This window comes from Bos taurus, chromosome 14 (assembly GCF_002263795.3).
Source record: "Bos taurus isolate L1 Dominette 01449 registration number 42190680 breed Hereford chromosome 14, ARS-UCD2.0, whole genome shotgun sequence".
Classification (NCBI taxonomy): domain Eukaryota; kingdom Metazoa; phylum Chordata; class Mammalia; order Artiodactyla; family Bovidae; genus Bos; species Bos taurus.
Genome location: NC_037341.1, coordinates 60,508,855 through 60,531,143, shown reverse-complemented (window position 1 = coordinate 60,531,143; position 22,289 = coordinate 60,508,855). Strand labels below are relative to the sequence as shown.

The following is a 22,289-nucleotide window of genomic DNA, read 5'->3' as shown; positions in this document are numbered from 1 at the left end:
GAAAGAGAGAGTCATTTCATGACTAAATATTTCAGATTATAAGTTTTAGAAAACAGACCAAATCAGTTATCTTACAAATTTTCTAATTAAAAAAAAAAGTCCTACCACAAACCGCTGTGCTGATTGTTGTTTAGTTGCTAGGTTGTGTCCAACTCTGAGACAGTGTGAAGTGCAGCACACCAGGCCTCCCTGCCCTTCACCATCTCCCAGAGCTCGCTCAAACTCACGCCCATTGAGTCGGTGATGCCATCCAACCATCTCACCCTCTTATCACCCCCTTCTCCTCCTGCCTTCAGTCTTCCCCAGCATCAGGGTCTTTTCCAGTGAGTCGGCTATTCACATCAGGTGGCCAAAGTATTGGAGCTTCAGCTTCAGCATCAGTCCTTCCAGTGAATATTCAGGGTTGATTTAGGATCCTCAGTGGAACTGATATTCCCATGTGTAATTTGGAAAGTTGAATGAAATTCAGTTTAGTCTCTAACATAGAGATTAACATAGGTTAATCTCTTCTGGTGCCTCTTCATTCTTTCTGAGAGTGATCTCACCTAACTTTAAAATTGTCTTTCTTCTCAGTACTAAACAGGAATATTTCGTAAAATGTCCCTATTCATGAAGGCATTTAAGATACATTTCTTTGAATACTGTGTGACATTACTCTGTATAGTCATTCTTGCACCATTGACCAATAATAATCATTATTAGCACCTTTGGAGAAAGAATACAGCTTGATGTCCAAGCATGGGTACTATTTAAAATCTACATATCTAAATATTTCAATCAAGGGCATATAGATTTAGGTGTTATTAATTTCCAAACTAATATACATAAGAAAAATTACATAGGTGTCTTTTCCAGCATAGGTCTTATCCCAGTTTTTATATGATGGACACTTTTATATGTTTATGATTCTTAAATTAACACAATATTTCTAAGTATATTTAAATTTCTATATGTTTCTAAGCAAACAAATGTAAAGATGTATTTAAATTTCTTTATTATACTCCTTTCAAGCTTTCTGTGCTATCCTTCGATATATGTGAATGGATGTAGTTGAAGTATATTTTAAGGATATGTTAATTAGGCTCCAGATGTCAGACACAGTGTGGTCTATGATAATTATGTCATACCAAAACACAGTAAGATGGGGACAAGACATACTCATGGTAGTGTTATGACTTTACTACCCTGTGGGTTATCTCATCTATAATGTAGATTTTAGCTATAATGAAAAGTCAGAACATTCCAAAGTGCTTAACACGTATAAGGTATACCTTATTAGCCTAATGAATCTGACTCGTGTTTTTATCATTTATCCGTGGTTATTATACTTTTTGTTAAAAGCAATTGTAATGATAATCATTACATTCCTTCTTTGAGGGACTTACATTTTAAAATTTAGTTTATCCTCTAAAATATATCTTGTGTTTTCAAAGATAAAGGAATTGACTAACAAGTTTAAAGTAACTAAGTTATTAGATTACTAACATTTCCCCCTAAACATGTCAATGTACACTGTAGAAAATGTTACATTTTAGCTAGTCTGAAAGATGCTTCTAGATTAGATTGCCCTTATGATCTTTTTATTTTCTGTACAAAATTTTTGGTTTAATGAGCTTTTCAATTCTCTCTCTCTTTCCCAGCCTCCCTCCCTCCCCCTTTTTTGCCTTTCTCCTTCCCCCCTTTATTCCTTCATCTCATTCCTCTCCCTGCTACTATACACACACACACACACACACACAAACACACACACACACAAACACACACACAGATTCAGTAAAGGAAATTTTAATGAATGCAATGCCAGGGCAAAGAGAGCAAGAATTTTTAGAACACTTTACATTTTCTACGTTGATGAAATAGGTATTACAATATAAAAGAACAAGCACTTAAATATTATTTGACTTCAGAATTAACCAGTCAGAGAGCTATATAGCTGAAAGGATCGTAAAGACTATCTGATCCAAAATTATTTATTTTACAGATGGTGAACTTTATGCCCAGAAAGGTGAAATGAAGTGCTGACAGTTATAAGGCTTGAGAAATTAAGTCTTGAACCCTAGCCTTGGCTCTTAGCTTTTAAACTAGTGCTGTTTTTAAGATTTTCTTCAATCCCATATAACACAAACAAACTCGTTACCCTAAATCTGGGTCGTTCCAAGCCTTATCAACACTGTGGTGATTACCTCCACTGAACTCTCCATGGTCAAAACCCTGATCTACCCTGATTCCATGCACATCCTGATTTTACACGTTGAAGCATAAAATGGTGCTAAAATCCAAGTCCTCTGAATAATAAAATCTCAGTAAGTCTGTTCACTGAATTTAGATGTTGAAAATAGACATACTGTATTTCCTGAGCTCACTAAACCACTCCTTATCACATATGTCCTAAAGTGGTTTGAATATCAGTTTCTTTTGACTACAGTGAAAGGAGTCTTTGAAATTTGTCTAGAGCATCTCCTCTGAAGTATCATTTAATGAATATGGTAGACAGTTAATAGAGAAACAGCATACAGATACACAGTAACAGGTAACCTAAATATCTAACACAGATCTTTAAAGTTGAGAACATAATTCAAGAGACGATAGCCCATAACTGTGAACCTCACAGTAGAACAACGATTATATAAGTTTCTAGGATTCTTATGTTTCATTTAATTCCATATGTTACTTTTAGGCACTTATGAAGTTCAGTTTTCCTTCATTTCTAGGAGCCAAGATCATTTTATAAGTAAATGCAATATAAGCAAAACCAAATCATACTTTCTTTCATTGCAAATGTGTTACTTCCTAGTGACAACAGTGGAGAAATCCTCAAAATTGATTGACTTGGAAATAACTGTTTCTCAAAACTCATGTTAAGATTATGTTTGTTTACACTTCAAAATAGAATGCTTCCATTTGCCCCAGTACTAGTACAGAATAATTAGGTACGTAATTTATAATTTTTTCACAGTATTTATTTCCAAATCTTTTCTCAGTTTAACTTGTTCCAATATTTCTTAATTCTCTGCATTACATTTATTTTAGTAAATAATTTGGCTAATAAAAGTGTACTTTTTATGAGGCTCTAGTATAAATGTTTTAATTTAAAAAATGAGAAAATTCATTACAGACAAGTGATTATGAAGAAATCATTTTAAAGTGAACTTAAGTTTTTGTTGAACAGTTTCTTGGTCCTACACTTGAAAAAAACATGGAAAATTTAAGAACATGCCAAATCACTTTTTGTATTAATATACATAAAAGTTGGAAGGATGTGCACTTGATTACATTTGGAAGTATATCTTATTTTGTACCACTTTTAATCAGTACACCCACATACTTTTATTTAACAGAAGTGTATGTCCCTAAGATAAATAATTAATGATTGCACATTTGCATTTTAAAAATTACTTAATATTTATTTCCAAAACACTTTATCAAATCATGACAAAATATTTTCAAACTGAATAATTTGTCTTTGTTCACATAAATATTATATTTTGTGTGTTTTTAAATAATATTTTTTTCTGTATTTGTATGATCATTGTGGATACTTTATAAACTATATATTAACACAAATAAGCCAAAAGCACTTATACTAACTTCTGGTAACCAATGATAACTGATAAGTACTCTGATGTGTAAATCTTAAATCTTTTTCACTCCATCTCTTTGTCTTTTGTGTCAGTTATGTGCATATATATTTTCATGAGTGTATGTTTTTTAAAATTACTAACTATAGTACAATATCCATCATTTAAGATTTCATAATATCTTTTATATAATTTATATAGGTGAAGGGATGTACGCACTATTCACATAATTTTTTGTGAATGTATAATATTCTGTAGACATGCCATAAATGCATGTACTTATTCCCCTGTTTTGAACATTTGGAGTTCTTTTCCCCAGTCTTTAAAATTATCAAACAATAGTGCAATGAAGATGTATGTATATCTTTGTACATTGATTTATTTCTTTAAGAAAGATCCTGGGAAGTGAAATTTCAGGTTCAAAAATTTAAGGAGCTTGCTTTTAATATTTATACATAAGGTACTTTGGAAAACACTCATATAAATGACCATGAATTTTTTTGTCAACAGCTAGTTTATTACTATCAATCTAAAATGTATTTTTTTCTGTTACTAGATTATTGAAAAAGTACTTAAAATATTCAATAAAATTAAAGAGAATACTTTCTTTTTGAATTGCACCTCCTTTGAAAATAAAATTATAACATGACAAAATATTACATATTCTTATTTATCTCATGAGTCATTTTAACAATTTCTATTCTTACTCCTCTGACTTTTGAAAAACATCATTAAGTTGTTTTTATAGTCTGCCTACTGAATCTAGAAAATAAATACGCCAATAGCTGTGCTTTTTCTTGTGTCATTGTTACCTCAGAGTGAGAAAACAGCTGCATGCACTGATTATATCTTTTTTTATTGTTCTTAATTTGGTACATGCCTAAATGGTAATTGCAGCATTTAGAGAGTCCATGAATTTGGCCTTTTTAACTTTGTTCATCTGAAATACGTTGTTTCTATCACTGTCATCATTGTTGTCTGTAAGCTACTTTTGTTTGGCTGTTCCTCTTCCACACTGTTGGTATTTAAATGGTCTTTGACTCCCATGGGGTTTTCCAGGTGGAGCTAGTGGTAAAGAACCTGCCTGCCCTTCTTTGTTTCTGTTTGTATTTCATTTTTTGCTTCCCTTCTTCCTTGTTGATTTCGTTTATTCCTAACCAGATTTTAATGCCTCATAATAAAATATGAATTGAAAATTGAAAAAAAAAAAAAAGAACCTGCCTGCCAATGCAGGAGACATAAGAGATGCGCGTTCAATCCCTGGGTCAGAAGATCCCCTGGAGGAGGACATGGCAACCCACTCCAGTATTCTTGCCTAGAGAATCCCCATGGACAGAGGAGCTTGGCAGGCTATAGTTCATAGGGTCACAAAGAGTCAGACGTCACTAAAGTGACTTAGCACAGCACAGCACAGACTTCCTTGATGTTGTAATCATAGGTTCTCTAATTTATTTTCTTGGTTTTTCTTTCTTTGAGCTTTGCTGTTGGACTTAAAAGAGTTTCCCCTCTTAAGATCCCCAGATTTAAGTATTTTATTTAAGAATACATGATGGGTCCCTGAGTCAGCAGTCCTGCAATATTCTGACCACTACTTAGCTTAATTATGGATTGCTGTATTGCCAGACTTACGTCCTTACTTCAAAGAAGTATGATGTGTGAGGCTGCTTTGGGACACCAACAGCTGTGTGTGTGTGCCTGCACACTTGGAAAAGCAAATTTAAAACTATTGTTTGCACTGCACTGCAGAAATCACTGGGCTTCCCTTGTAGGTCAGTTGGTAAAGAATTTGCCTGCAGTGCAGGAGACCCGGGTTCAATCCCTGGATTGGGAAGATCCCCTGGAGAAGGAAATGGCAACCCACTCCAGTATCCTTGCCTGGAAAATCTCATGGACAGAGGCGCCTGGTGGGGTGCAGTCCATGGGGTCGCAAAGAGTCAGGCACGACTGAGCAACTAACACTTAACTTATAGAAATCACTGAAGAGGTACTGTAGATATAGAAACCTAAGCAACCACTGTCTTGCTGCTGGTTAATCTGGTCATATTCAATACATCACTGATTACAAAATCCACCTATAACTTTAACTTTTTAAACTTAATTGCCATACCAATATTATAAATATGACTTTTTAACTTTTTGGGAAAATACAATCTTTTTAAGTTAAAAGTAACCACAACAATTAGTTTACTGGTTTAAGAATAAGTACACTTCTTAGATGGCTTATATTATTAAGACATTGAAACAAGAAGTATTTTCTCAGTGTACTTAATAATTTATAACCAAGAATTTGAGATAATTTGAATATTACTGTGTAATATCTTTAATAATTTTTAATAAATAGAAACATATGCAAACTTTTGTTGAATTGGGTTTGTCCAGGAAGACTGATAGTCTTATTAACGTTTTAATCTACTTTTGTTATAATTTGAAAATATATTGGTATTTGATTTGATATTGAACATTATAATGACTAAGTTTTTTAGTGTACTTAAATTACAAAATCATATCAAACCACTAAGATGTCTTCTGCAAATAAGCATAGTGTCATCTCATATAAGAATATGACTCAATGATTACTAGATAAATTTACCTTCTAAACTTATGAACCAGCCTTTCCCAAAATGTATTTTTGAGACTATTTCAGCAAGATATTTCTTGATAATAGGTGGGAAAGTGAGATATCTGCAATCAAATGATTAGTCATTATTACAGAATATTCAGGACCTTGTATATGCAAATTTTAGGGTAGATTTGAAGGAGAGAAAGGAAATGGAGAGAAATCTGCCTTATCACGTTAATTTAATTTTAATGTACTTTGGAGAGTACAGCCTTGGACATTAAAGTTGAGAAATTACATATTCTATTTCCTAACCAGATAGTAAGCGACTCTTCTACTTGCATGCGTGCATGTGTGCTAAGTCGCTTCAGTCACGTCTGACTCTTTGCAGTCCCATGGACTGTAGCCTGCCAGGTTCCTCTGTATGTGGGATTCTCCAGGCAAGAATACTGGAGTGGGTTGCCATGCCCTCTCCAGGGGATCTTCTCAACCCAAAGATCAAACCAGTGTCTCTTATGTCTCCTGCATTGGCAAATGGATTCTTTACCACTAGCACCAGCTGAGAATTCCTCTACTTGCATAGATTCCTCCATATGGTTTTTCATTTATGGGAAAAAGAAAAAATACTGAGTTTGATTGAAAAAATACTGGTATTTAAAACAATGATTTCTGAATTATTTCCCATAGCGAAAATGAACAACAAAAAATTATCTTGTTGATGAAGAATCCCTTATAGTAGTTCTCTTTACTCAGGATACTTTCTTCTCTAAGGATATTATTATCTGTGGAGTGTTTTCTTTAAGAAAATAGCTTGATAAAAATGTAGAAAAGAAGTGGAAGACTTCAAATACTATTGGAGAGAGGCACTGTTTTTCTTACAGACTAGGTTCCTGGGAGAATTTTAAGTTAAAAGTATACTTACCCAAGTTTGTTTACTGCATATTCACTAAGATGGTCCCTTGAGATTTCGTTGGTTAAGACTCTAACAAAGTAAAAATAAACAAATTATGTAAATAAATAAATACCAGAGCCTAGCCAGAAAAAAAGGAATAAAAGGAAAGAGACTCTAACGAATTTTTCCAATTTAAGGACTATACAGATGATGATTGGAAAGATTTGTTTGAGATTAGAATTTAGTTGATATATTTAAATGTTTGTATTACTCTCTCTATTTGCATCTTTGTTTTCTTTTAGTGAAAACAGATTAATATCCTTCTTAGATTCCCTCAGTGATCTGTTAAATGTATATGATATTCCATAAACCTGATTCTACAAAATCTTCAAACCATTACTAAGGAAAAAAGCTCTTCATCGCAAAATTACCAAAATGCTTCAATGCAGGGTTCAGCAAGCTGTGGCCATGGACCAAATTCAGCCCATTGCCTATTTTGTAAATAAAGTTTTATTGGAATATACACATACATTTTGTGTATATAAAATATATATGTTGTCTACATCTGCATTCATATTACAGTGTCAGAGGTGCAGCAGAGACCACATGGTCTGCAAAGTCTAAGATGTTTACTGTTGAGCTCTTTACAGAAAAAGCTTCCCAACACCTGTCAGTATATATCCCATAATTATCCAGTAATCAGGAAGGATTTACTGTCGTGTCATAGGAGGTTGATGTCCAGAAAGTAGTCTTGATATTAGAAAATGCATATATGTATATGTGTATGTGTGTATATATGTGTGTATATATATTTCTATATATGTGTATAAAATGTGTTTAAACTTTGTCTATTGTTGCTATTTATATTTAAAATACTATTTTGCCACTATAATGTCAAAAAACTTCAAAGAACCTTCCCAAATACTTACAGCTAGTATTTTTTTAGCACACAATTTTTTGAAGCTCGGATGGCTTTTTCATTCCCTTGACTTTGGAGAAATAAACATATTTATCTGAGACTATCTCTTGAGGTACAAACAATTCCAATATTGTATTTTAATAAATAATAGACATTTATACCTGACCATATTTAACACATATCATGGAAGCACTCAATTCATTTTGTGTATCACTCAATTTATATTAATATATTTTTATTCCCCATTTTATAATTTGGTACAGAATAACTCAGATCATTATTAAAATTTGACTCACACTGATTAGATGACTTCAATTTGCACTTTTACTTAGAGGTCATGTAATCTAAACTCTGTACATTCTTTTAGTCAAGATTTTCTTAATCCTTTTTGAAACATTTTCTTCCCTTTGTATGTTAGTTTAGTTATCAGTTTTAACTTACAAATTTTGCTTGCAATTATCAAATATACAGTGAGATTTTTTCCAGGATGAGTATTAAAATGCCTATTTTTGAATAGTCACAATATGGTCCATATGTCTTTAGTACAGTTTTACAATTATGATCTTAAGCAAGGAGTGTGTGTATGTTTACAGTCTTACCTAGACTCAGTGTTTGTGAATTTACCTAGCAACATTTTATTGGAGAAAACCACTTGAACCTACTAAATTATGATTATTTTTCCCAGTTTGTAGATTTGTAGCATACAACTGAGATTTTGTTTTTCCATTATGCATATTAATGAGAAATGTTTTTTCATTTCTCATGTTTGCTTTTTCACGTTTGCTAAGATTTGTTCACTGAATTTAGTTCTTATTCTAACCAAAGTTTTTAAAAACCCTCTTGATATCTATAGTTGATGTGTTTTGAGGAAGCACCTTTTACAGACAGCATTAGTCTCATCTTGTAATAAGCTTACCATCTCAAATTTTCTCCTCACATTCTTTTTTTCCCTGAAATGATTTCAGTAATACTTTGTGCCTATATTGGCATGGTTTGTTTTCAAGAGTATTACTCCAAGTGCTTCTTTCTTCATTCTAGCTCTAGAAAATCCATGTTCCAAAGATCTTGATAGCTACATTCACGTAGATGCTGGAACAACCTGCTTTGATACATCAGCTGGTTTTTTGATAACTTAAAATGCAATTGTACAATCGTGTTTGAAACTATTAGACTTGCAGCCTATTTCCAGTAAATAATTTTAATCTTGATGCATTAATTACAGACCAAAAATCTTATAAAATTACTGTTATCATGTTTATGTGCTGTCAAATATATTCTCCTGGACATACATTTACCAGAAAGTATTATCTATCTAATGAAGATATGTTCTCTTCTGTTTAAAAGTTTTTACTCTTTATTCAGATTTAATTATTTTACATATTTAATAATCCTGCTTTTATTCACCAAATTGCATACTTAAATAAATCTTAAAAATAATACATTTAATTTGTACTACTACCTTGAGTGAAAGTGGTATATCAGCCTACCATTTTTTTTTTTTTTTGGTACATCCTGTAAGTAGGGCTCAGAAATAAGAACTGAACATTAATTTTATGGGTTTTTTTCTACTCGATAGGTGCTATGGATATAGAGGAGAGAAATCGCCAAATGAAAATTAACAAATACAAACAGGTAGCCGGATCAGATCCCAGACTGGAACAAGATTACCATGCAAAGGCAAGACATTTTTCTTTTTAAAAGTTGTGAAATAATCAATCATATGAAACCGTTAGATTCTCAAACTGCTGAAGGCAGATCAGTCAGAAACGAACATATAGTGCAATGGCCCCATGATATTATTAAATGCTAAAATTTATAATGTGTTTGTATACCAACTTTTAGGTAAAGATTTGCCTTAATTTTTGAAAAAAATCATTGTATAATATAGGAGGTTAAGGAAATGGAACTCTTAAATGATCTAAAGAACAAATCTTTTAGAAATTTTCATTTTATAAAACCTACAAAGGCCCTAACACCCTCTAAAATGTATAGGAAGAACTTCTATTTTCATCTTATGGTTTTCCTACATATAGAGGTTATTATTTATAGTATTTTAATTCGATCTGATTTTTAATAAGTTTTTGAAACAAAATACATACTCATGGGATGTTGTAAGGAATTCAACAAGTTTTTTAGTGAGAATCTTTTTGAACCACTTTTTTGTAATAAATTAAGGTATGAAATCTTCCAAGATAGGAAAAAAAGTATTCTTTTTATTGTTCGTGTTCTTCATTGCCTTTATATTTTCAAAACATTTTTAGGTTTATCATATTATTCATTCCCAAAGTCATGAAAAGACTTTGCTCTAATGTACCTATTTAAGATTTAACAAAAAGATGAAACTAGCAAAGCTTATTCATAACATTTAGTTATTAGGTACTCTCATAATTATAGTCATGTAATATTTGTGGTCTATTTATCTGTGTACTAGGGAAAAGCAGTTTGGATTTTTCTGTACTTGGGTCTGTTTTATCCTTACCTTCTGAAAGTTCAGTTTCTCTCAATTATACCCCATTCTTCAGTAAAAATAATATTTATTAAGTAAAGCATAACTGACTATGCTGGATATGTGTATATGGTAGGCAGCACACATTTTTAGTTTCTCTATTATATGACCTAGAGGAGACAGATATTCTTACATCAGCATCATGTTCCAAACCAGCGATCTCTTTTCCAAATTACATGAATATTGACCCATGTGGTGAATACAGGATTATTCATCACAGCGTTCTGTCGTCCTGGAAATGGCACAGGCCTAAAGCCAAGAGAAAGGTAAATTTAAGACCAACAAAAAATAGCCTTGCCTTTGCTTTGCAGGCCCTAAACTTCTAAAGTAAATTTCATAGAAAATAGATTTGTAATGATACAACATTTCAGATACATCTCTAACCTTTTGAGCTTGATATCAGAACTGATTTCTATGCTTTCCAGGTACTTTTAAAAATATATCTGTCTAGGGCTAAATCGGAGAAGGCAATGGCAACCCACTCCAGCAGTCTTGCCTGGAAAATCCCATGGACGGAGGATCCTAGTAGGCTGCAGTCCATGGGGTCGCTAAGAGTCGGACACGACTGAGCGACTTCACTTTCACTTTTCACTTTCATGCATTGGAGAAGGAAATGGCAACCCACTCCAGTGTTCTTGCCTGGAGAATCCCAGGGACGGGGGAGCCTGGTGGGCTGCCGTCTATGGGGTCGCACAGAGTCAAACATGACTGAAGTGACTTAGCAGCAGCAGCAGCAGCAGCAGGGCTAAATAGGCATAATCTCTTGTGGCATCTGCTATGCCTAATCTCTCATTTATTCATCTTGTATAATCTAAAAATCAGGCATGAAGTCCTGATAAAATAGGATATTAAAGCTTCCATAAACATAGCATAACACATTTGTTTCATTTGTTTGTTTATATCCCACTGTACTTCAGGAAGGAATGTAGGTGATTTTTAAAATACATATAATACTATTGTCAATGAAGAAATGAGTATCAAGGGAAAATGAAGTCAAGACACAACAAGGTAATACCAGAAGTAAAGCTTGTGAACAAAATGCATAGTGTAAGATGCTTTATGCCTGCTACATGTGGGGCTTATATTCTGACTGTGAGCTTCCTCACAAGCCTCAAAGGCAGAAAGAGAAACTGGATCACTCATAGGATTTACATTGTTCATACAGTAAGTCCTGAGAAGCAATGCCAATGATTCTTATTATGGATACCTGACAAATTTATTACAAGAGAGTGAACCAAAGGAATACTGTAAGTGTGGCTCAAAATTTATTTTTAGAAAACCAAGTTTTGATTACATTCCAGTTCATAAATTAATGCTTGAGACCTCAAAGTTTTATAACTTTGACACCAATTATTTTAGGTTAGAGAAGATTTAAGTCTTGGCAAAGACTAATTATCCTAAGCAACATAATTTCCTATGTATTTGCTAAGGCAGTGGTTTTCAAACTGTAGCTCCAGACCAATAGCATCAACGTCACTTCAGAATTTTTGGAAATCAGTTATCTGGCCTGCTCCAGAACTGCTGCTGCTGCTGCTGCTGCTGCTAAGTCGCTTCAGTCGTGTCCGACTCTGTGCGACCCCATAGACAGCTTAAACAAAACTCTGGGAGTGAGGTTCTTGTCTTTTAGCAAACCTGCCAAGTGATTCTGATGTGGACTATAGTTTGAGCATCACTGCTCTAAGACAGGCTGCTTATAGAATTTACTTCTAGGTAACTGACTTCCTCTTTTAGGGTTTTATTCAGAAGACAATGAGGAATGATGTCACTTAAAAATGGAGACTTCCTTTGAGAATAAGTGATCTGATCTTTACAAGCCCTCTTCCAGTTTCTAACGAATCCTACCTATTGAATGTCAAATACTTAGAAATCTGTTTTCAATTGCTGGAGTTATGCATTCAGCCTAACCAAAAAGGCAATCAAATCATTAAGATTTTAAAAGAATCCAAAACACGACTCTATTTTGTTCCACTCTGAATTTCCTGATGTGGAACTGTCTTTGCTGGATCATCTGTCTGCCTATCACCCCTACTTTGGACTACCTCCCTCATGGATGAAAGAGAAAATTGCGGAGGATTCTTTTTCAGTCAAGTGCATGTATAGACTTAGTTATTATTCATTTCCATACTAACAATTCTTTATAGTAAAATTTTCAACAACATCCCTCTCTTTTTAACTAGGGATATTTACCCTATATTACCATTCTTTTCTTCCTTGTTTGATTAGCAAGTACCAGCTAAATATTTGCTGCTGACCTATGTGCTTCAATATATTGGGATTCCCTGATAGCTCAGCTGGTAAGGAATCCACCTGCAATGCAGGAGACCCTAGTTCAATTCCTAGGTTGGGAAGATCCCCTGGAGAAGGGATAGGCTACCCACTCCAGTATTCTTTTCAATATAACAACTCATTCTTGAAAAAATCATGTAATAAGGAAGGGAACTAAGCCATAGATAGAAAGATTAAGTAATCTACACCAGTTCACATTAAATCATGGAAAGTATTATTTGTAGCTAACCTCATTTTCAATTTTGAGATAACAGATTAAGTTCAAAAGCCATGGAGCATGTGCTGTACCTCTGAGCTATATTCCTGAAATTCTAGTGAAGCTATGAAGAAGTTTTGATGCGATATAATTGTTAACGAAGTTTTTTAAAAAACTATATATTTTAAATGGCATTGCCTTCCTGAATTTCTCAAGTGTTCTGCACTGATAGTTGTAAACAAGTATTACTAATTTATAAAATATCTCCTTAGTAATTCACTTTGAAAGTACCTGTAGAACAGTGCCTTTAAAGTTACTGTCTTTCTAAGTATATTTTAAATATACTAGGAAATTTGTAAGTAGACATCCTATATTTAATAAGAGCTAATTAATTAATTAAATATTTAATCAAATCCAGGTGCAGACATGATTCCTGTTTCATCAGTGGATGAATTCTCAGGGCTTTCCCCCTCAAAACAGAATTTAACTATGCAGCCAGCCTGTGCACCCTTTCATGCCTATTACATTCTCTTTATCCCAGCTTAAATGTGATTCACCTATTCTACTCTCAGATAAATTTAAGGATCAACTTAAAACCAACATTCTCTGCTCCCCATTGGTTTAGAAGAATGTGATTTATTACATTTAACAATGTGAGTTATACTTCAGCATAAGCCAACTACCTTTCCATGAGTAATATGATTACAATAATTAGCAATAATTGATAAACAGTGTGTATCAGATCAGATCAGATCAGTCACTCAGTGGTGTCTGACCCCATGCGACCCCACGCCAGGCCTCCCTGTCCATCACCAACTCCCGGAGTTCACTCAGACTCATGTCCATCGAGTCAGTGATGCCATCCAGCCATCTCATCCTCTGTCGTCCCCTTCTCCTCTTGGCCCCAATCCCTCCCAGTATCAGAGTCTTTTCCAATGAGTCAACTCTTCTTATGAGGTGGCCAAAGTACTGGAGTTTCAGCTTTAGCATCATTCCTTCCAAAGAAATCCGAGAGCTGATCTCCTTCAGAATGGACTGGTTGGATCTCCTTGCAGTCCAAGGGACTCTCAGGAGTCTTCTCCAACACCACGGTTCAAAAGCATCAATTCTTCGGCACTCAGCCTTCTTCACAGTCCAACTCTCACATCCATACATGACCACAGGAAAAACCATAGCCTTGACCAGACAAACCTTTGTTGGCAAAGTAATGTCTCTGCTTTTGAATATGGCTAATTTAAAAAGCAAACATCATATACTTAAACATGATGTTTGCTTTTTAAATTAGCCATATTTAGTGTTTTTAAGTGAACTCAGAGGATTTTTTTTAAAGGGTAGTCCATAAGATTTCAACAGGGAAACTATAGTTTATTGATACTGTGTTTATTTGGAAATCAAATTTTATTTTCCTGTAGGAAAAAATGCTCTCTTTTGGAGCTAATGTTCTCACAAAATTATCACAAAAGTATCTTATCCCTATTTTAGCAACTAAAATTTTCTTTTTTGGTGTTTATCTCTCTAAAATTAAGTATTATAGTCAATAAATTTCCCAGAATTTTTCAGATGCGAACCAGAAGTTCATATTAATCCATTTAGTGTTCTGGGGTCAGGGTACAATGGAGCAAAGAAAGGAAAAGAGTTTTTATCCTTCTTTGTATGTACCTAATGGGGCACTTGACACCTCTTCTCCCAGGCTTCTTGTCTTTTAAAGATACGTGCACTAATTTCAGGTCTTCCCTGGTGGCTCAGTCAGTAAAGAGTCTGCCTGCAGTGTGGGAGACCTGGGTTCAATCCCTGGGTCGGAAAGATCCCCTGGAGAAGGGGATAGCTATCCACTCCAGTATTCTCACCTGGAGAATTCCATGGAGAGAGGAGCCTTGTGGGCTACAGTCCATGGGGTCACAAAGAGTCGGACACAACTGAGTGACTAACACTTTCACTGGTTTCAAAGAGGCATATTAGGAAGAAAGCAAGCCCACGAAAGTAATTTACATTACAATATGAACTACATAGCACAGAGATAGTTTCTTTAAAAAAAAAAAAGAAAAGATCTATAAATACAAATAAACCTCACAAGATGAAGTTGTAGGCAGTATCAATATAAAAAATTCAGACAGTTCAAGGCAAAATATTTTTGGCAAATAAATTGTTGTTGTTAACTAAGCTGTTCCCTTTATTAGACCTTATTCTCTTCTCAACACTGAAAATACACATTCAAGGCCAGCCTTAAATGTTTTAATTTGACTTTCAACACACAAACAGTTGGGACTCCAGAAGAGGGGAGATAGGTAGGAGCTGGTAAGGAGAGGCATATATGTGATTCTTGTATGTTTGTTGTTTGTGAGTCAGGAGTACTTCAAGACTCTAATATCAAAATGAGGTCAGTGTCCAAGATGAGAACCCAGCCTGGAGTTAAGCAAACTCCACCTGGGTGACTTTGGGTAGTTTAACCTTCTCTTCTCAGTTTCTTTATTAAATAAGCTTTGAGATCTATTTCTTATCTATTTTATATGTTGATGATTAGGAGGAAATAAGATAATGTATATATATGGTTTAGCTTTTAGTAAACTGCTTAATAAATGGTAAAGATATTTGTTATTATTATTTTATAATAACAACAAATGTTTCATAGACACCAGGTGTGAATATGATAATGTCAAAAGGAAATGGTAAAGAAATAATTGAACTAATGAAAAGGATTTTAGTGTAACTCATATCATTGAATGTTCCCTTTATTCTCAAATAGATTAAAGCAGCAGAGATCCCCCCAAAAAATAAAATTTAAGGAGAAATAATTTATGAATCTTCAAAGGGTATATAGACAAAAAGAGCACAGAACATATGATGAGAAATTACAGACTAAATTACTGAAATTCAGAAATGATGTTATCAAGGTTGACTTTGAATGAGCCTGACTGGTTCTTGGAAAGTTGATTAATGGGTGAAATATGGCTATAGGTATTTTAAAAGAAATACTCTGTAACAGCAGTGACATAAATGGATCTGAAAACTGAAAAGCCAAATTTATAAAAAGTAAATTTTAAAATGTAGATTAGGTAGCCTTATACAAATCCCTAAGATGATATATGAAAATACATATATTTATTGAAGGTGAAGAAATGAAAGATATAATTTTATAGCAGTGATTAAAATAAAATCACAGGGAACTTTTCTTTATAGATAAATGGAAAAGTTGAGTTTCTGGTAGCACACGACACCGGCCAACAATAGTATAATTGATGTGGGCTGGGTGCCCACTGGAAGAAGAGCTGCTGCATCACTGATTCTTAAGCTACACAGAGAACCTGATATTTGTATGAAACAGACACCATTGTACCAGCATTAGATGGAATCATCTGATACATAGAGCAAGAGAATTCTAATTAAGAGTGATTTTAGTAACCCAGTCTCTACTCTGTGAGGTCCTCAAGGAATAGGTGAAGGTGTCTTACAGGAAGTAATGAAGTATCCTTTCTTGGAATAAGCTGTACAACCGTTTTATAAACGGAAGTAGGATTCACATTAAAAAAAAAAAAAAACTGCTAGGCTTAGTCTAGCCAGATGTCCAGGAAAATGGTTTCATTTTTTAAAAATCAGAATTAAGATCACCTACTTAAAGTTTCCATCCCAAACTAGGTCAAGAAATCTTATCACTTACTGATGAAGATGTCAGGGAGAATGCTAGTGGCTGCACCTGGATTTCTTCACTAAAACATACCGTTTCTCTAAATGTCTATTCTACTTTCAATTTTCTCTAGTTGTGCTCATTTCTGCATAACCTTGCAATAAGTTAGCTTCACACTCTTTAGCAAAATTACCACAGGGTGCTAATAATAATACCTACCTCAAAGGGTTGTTTTCAAGATTGAATCTGTATGTATAACTCTTAAGCCTTTCCCTTCTCCAGGGGATCTTCCCAACCCAGGGATCAAACCCCAGGTCTCCTGTATTATAGGCAGATTCTTTACCAGCTGAGCCACAAGGGAAGCCCTAAGGAAAAAGGAAATGTTAGCTATAGTATGATGATGGTGGGATGATGATGATGATGGTGATAGGGAAGAAAGAGAAAAAGAGAAATCATTTTCAACAGAGACCTTGCTCTTACCCAGGTCTATATTTGTTGCCATCAACAATATACTAGATATAGATTAGTATATCTCTAAAATAATCCCAAAAAATATGGGAGTAGGAAGGAAGGAAAAGTGTAAAAATTAATGATAATCTAAAAAGCATAAAAAGTGATTTGGGTTCTCTCATTCTTATCAGGTTAGTTAACTTTTGATCTGCCTCAAATTATTATTCTTGTCATGTCTACTCTTTAGCCAGCTGGAATGTACTTCAACTTTAAAAACAGAGAGATAAAATTACATTTGTAGATAATTTAATTCTGTGTATATGTCTATACATACACACACATCCTTAAAGCTCTGAGCCAAAGGAAAATTTCTCTCCTCCATATTTTAACTGATGGAAGTAACAACTGTTTATTTCTTCCTCATCTTATAGGTACCAATATACCTCACTTTATCTAACAGACCTACAGTTAAAAACTTAATAGTAGAAATTTAGAATTTTTATATTTTTATCTGTGAATAATCTTTGAATGTAAAAGTTTCTAACTTTAAGTTTCTTTTTTCTTTACATCTTATGTTAATTTGATAGGGCTGCCCTAACAAAATGTCAAGACTAGGTTGTTTAAACAACAGAAATTAAATTTCTTACAGTCTGGAGACTAGAAGTCCAAGATTAAAGTATTGGCAGGTTTGATTTCTTTCAAGTTATTTCTCTTTGGGTTGGGGATGGCCATCCTCTTGCTATGTCCTCATAGGGTCATCCTTCTGTTGTGTCTGTGTTCCAGTCATATTGGATTAAGGCCTACCAGTGTGACCTCATTTTACCTTAATCACTTCTTTAAAGGCTTTATCTCCAAAACAGTCACATTCTGAGATACTAGAAGTTAGCACTACAACATATGAACTTTGAGGATATGCAGTTTAGTTATAATATATCTCTACAAAGTAGTTAATAATATTTAGTTTATTACCTTAATGCATTATGAAAGCATATTTTATTGTAATGTAAATATGGGTTTTTAGGCAACAAACTATAGCTATTTTGTTTCAGACTTTTTGATTTCTTAAAATCGTGTTCACTGTTCTCTGTTTTTCCAACTACCTTCTCACATCCTAGGATATGAAATATTCTGTTTGCAAGTTCATTTTAAAAATTATTTTCCTTTGGTTATAAGACCACATTTAAATTTTAGATGTTTTCTGAGGCAGACATTTAAACATGTGTCCTCTTTCTTTGCATTTTATTTGTGAATTGCTACCCCCTATTGTTTAATCACATGTCAGGCCAGGAAAACCACATGTCAGTTCAGGAAGTATAAAATAGATTTTTTTTTTTAATTATGAAGAAGTCATTTGAGATGAGTAGAACCAACTTATGTATTAAAGAACACTACAGGATTACAGAAGGAACTGTCATTTATTTCTCCCTTTTTTAGTAAATATAGAAAGAATTTTAAATAAATTGCATCTGGCTACTTGCTGGTAAAAGGGTCAACCTGTGGACAATAGCTGCTATTGCTAAGAGCATAATTTCTTTCAGTATATTTCCAAAGAACACAAGAGGGAAACATTTTTCTTTTACCTTCAGCAAAAATAGAAATGTATGCCTTTGCTTTCATAAGACCTGCGGGCTTGCTGGCTTGTGAACAACTCGGGACGCCCTACAGAGGATACAAGGGATGAAAGATACGGGTCACCAAGGGGTGAGAGATCTTGCTCTATAGAATCAAGGAGGATACGGGAAATAAGGAAAAAAGGAAATGTGACAAATAGGGCAAAAACATTCTTTCCAACTCAAATTTCATATAATTTAAAAGGGTTACGTATAGTCATATAAAAATTACAAGTAGAAGAATATTCAAAACAACAGAGATATGAAAACATATAAACCTTATGAACCAACCATGGCACTTATCACTTCTTAAAATACATATATCCTGTCTTATATGATGCTTTTTTCACACCTTTTTATTAAACTATACACTTCTTAAGAATGGATATGTAGTTTACTCATCTTTGTAGACTCTCCACGGAAAAGCAGGGACAAGAAACACATTTCTGGAGAGAGTGTGGGTAGGTTATTACCTAAGAGTTAAAAACAAATTTTCTAATGGATATATGATTATTGGTTTCTGTCTGGAGTTAATCATAGAAAAAGAATACTCAGAAAAATTTGGAAGACTAGGGTTCTAATTTTGATTCTACCAGTTATGCGCTAAGACATTGGGTAAATTGCCCAAGAGTTCTTCACAACCCAGCTTTTTCCTCTGTACAAATTGAGGGAACCTTGTTATCTGTAAATGTACTTTGGAGGCTGCATAGAAAAAAAATCATTAGGTATTAACACATGGGTTTTAGGCAACTTCCTCACTAACTAAGCAAATCATTTAATCTCATAGCCTAATCTTCAAAATTAGATTTGGACTAGATTTTTTTTATATTTCATTTTCTTTATCTACTGTTGTCTCCTTTATTGATTCAGTAATCTCTGATCAGTGTCAGGCTCTTTACTTAATGTATTCTCACAAATGATTGAAATTTTTAACTAACTTATTGTGTAATAATTATGATTTAGAGAATAAAGTTATGTGTGTAATGTTTTTATCTCATATTTCACATGAAATAAATTATAACTAAGTTTGAAGTGAGACTTAAAACATTTACTCAGTTAAGGCACTCAGTTAGCTAGGGCAGCATGCAATCCTCCATATCTCTAATATCAGTTTAATTTGGCTAATTATAATTTGAACATATCTATAATTTTATTATGTAAAAACTTTCTTCATGAGCACAAAAATTTATAATTTTTCATCAGTTGTGAGGATTACAGATATTATTTATTAGCAAAATTAATTTACTAATGTTTTCCTAAGCATAGAATTTTGATAATTTCTATTTCATCACTTTTGAAGATAATAAAATAATTCTCCAGTCTAAAAATAATGTAGCTAACCTCAGAATGTAACTGATACAAGAAAAGGAACTTTTAGCTGGTGATAATTTTATGAGGTAGAAATATTATATGTAAAAGTATACAGAATTCACCCTGGCATGTGGGAATGCCCATAATGGTAGCTATTCTTGTTATTTATTATAACAAATGAGATGGGAGTAATAACAAAAACCTGACAGTTGAACTCCATTCTGATGGATAAAACATTACCCGCCAGTTTAATATAACTTTTGTACTAATAAAGAAAATGTCTGTGATTTTATGATTGGCCCTTTTCAGGTCATTTTCATGACTAGGCATATTCACCCCCCAAGGTTAACAGTCTTCAGGGTTCAGTCACATTAGAACAAGTTATTTCTTTTTTTTTTTGCCTAAAAAGTTTCTTGGGGTTTTTTTTTTTTTAATTTTATTTTATTTTTAAACTTTACATAATTGTATTAGTTTTGCCAAATATCAAAATGAATCCATCACAGAACAAGTTATTTCTTAAGCCCATTTTCAGTTTTTGCCCCCAAAAAAACAAAATTATTTGAATTTTCAATGGAATGTGAAGGTGTTATTTCAATATGATATAAAATATGTTTGTGTGATTTTTTATTATTTAAAAGTTTTACTTGTTTAAAATTCATCGAAGTATAGTTATAAGTACATAAATTATAAGTGTTGTAGTATTTCCATGCTGGCTTTGTATTCTGATTTTACATGTCATTTTATATAGTTTTCAAAATTTCAGAAAAGAAAATCTTTATTTTAAAGTATATACTTAAAGAAGAAAACAGTATGTGAATTTTTTTAAGTGGTTCGATTCTGAATATGCTTGCCTTGTATCCTATTAAATGTGAAATTGTAGCTCGCAAATTTTTTTTTAATGAAAATAGAAAGTCTAATACTAACAAGTTTTATGAGCTTAGTCAATTCATTTGACTTCTTGGTCTCTAAATTTTCTCATCTATAAAATAAGGAAAGTATATTACATCTTCTCTGAGGTCACTTCCAGCTTTAAAATATTGTTATTTTTTTTGAATGAATCAGTGATGTGTGAATAACTAAAAGTATGCTTTTAATATCAAATACCTTTCTTGGGCTTTTTTTTTTTTAAAGTGTGGTTGTGTGAGTCCTCTTTTTTATGTCTGAACGTATCTTGTGATCTCAAGGGACATTTAGAAACTTTCTCTTTCCTGTTACTGAACTGCATACCTGTGGTGTTTTCTAAAGCTGGTCAGCTATAAGTGAATTCTGGTTTTGCAACATTGAAAGAAAAAATTATCAGAGAAACAAGTAAATAATAATTTTTTAAAAAATCAAGGACCAAGTGAAGGAGGCAGGAATAATGGAAGGAGGGGAAAAAGGAAGGAAAAAATGAAAAACAGAAGAGAGAGGATGACACAAATAGAGGGTGGGAGAAGAGGCAGAGGCATGTGTGCGTGTTCAGTCACTCAGTCGTGTCTGACCCTCTGTGACCCCATGGACTATAGCCTCCAAGCTCCTCTGTCCCTGGGATTTTCCAGGCAAGAATACTAGAGTGGGTTGCCATTTTCTTCTCCAAAGGCAAAGGCAGGCAGGGGTAGTCCTTCCCATCTAAGAGTTCATAATCAAATCAGGGAATCACATGGACATAAGTATTACTCATAGAAAATAGGTTATATTAAGTAATATAATAAAAGTAAACCATGCAAAAGAAGAATAAAAAGAGAAATATTAATTTGGCTTAAAGAAATCTGGGAATACATTACAGAATAATATATGAGGTGAAGGACAGACATGTCCTTATGCAAAGTTATAACATAAAAGCCTATGAACATTGACCCAGAGGGATGGTACGGGGAGGGAGGTGGGAAGGGGGTCCAGGATGGGGAACACGTGTACATCCATAGCAGATTCATGTTGATGTACGGCAAAACCAATACAATATTGTAAAGTAAAAAAAAAAAAAATTAATTAAAAAAAAAAGCATATGAACACAAGCTATGTTTAAGGAACAGCTAATAGTTCTTTAGAATAGTAATATTAAACAAAATGGGATACATATTAGAAGGTAAGAATGGAAAAATTGCTTGGGACCAGATTGTGGAGAGCTTTAAATCTCTCAGTTAAAAATCTAGAATGTTCTCCTTTACAATTATGGTCTTTGAAGATTTTTGAAAAAGTCACAAATACAAACAAATTTGTGTTTTTTGCATATAACTCTGATGGTATAATTACAACAGATTTGAAAAGGATCCATTTAAGTCCTTGTTAAGGAGTCCCAGCCAGAGGCTATTGGTATAGTCCAAGCTAGACATAATTGTTATTCCTTCCCATGTTTGATTGTTGCCTCCATCTAAAATGATCT

General features: G+C 33.5%; 1 protein-coding gene across 39 annotated transcripts in view; it reads left to right on the top strand.

Moving 5' to 3' along the window:
* The window catches only part of RIMS2 (regulating synaptic membrane exocytosis 2), a 608,892-nt gene that overhangs the window by 436,889 nt on the left and 149,714 nt on the right, over nucleotides 1-22,289 (top strand). For 21 of the 39 annotated variants that reach the window (XM_059874470.1, XM_059874468.1, XM_059874482.1 and 18 more), the window contains one exon: nucleotides 9,523-9,623. The exons of the other annotated variants lie outside the window; for them this stretch is intronic. In XM_059874470.1, the coding sequence (XP_059730453.1) occupies nucleotides 9,523-9,623 (101 nt within the window). The remainder of the gene's footprint in view (nucleotides 1-9,522; nucleotides 9,624-22,289) is intronic. 39 annotated transcript variants of the gene reach the window in all.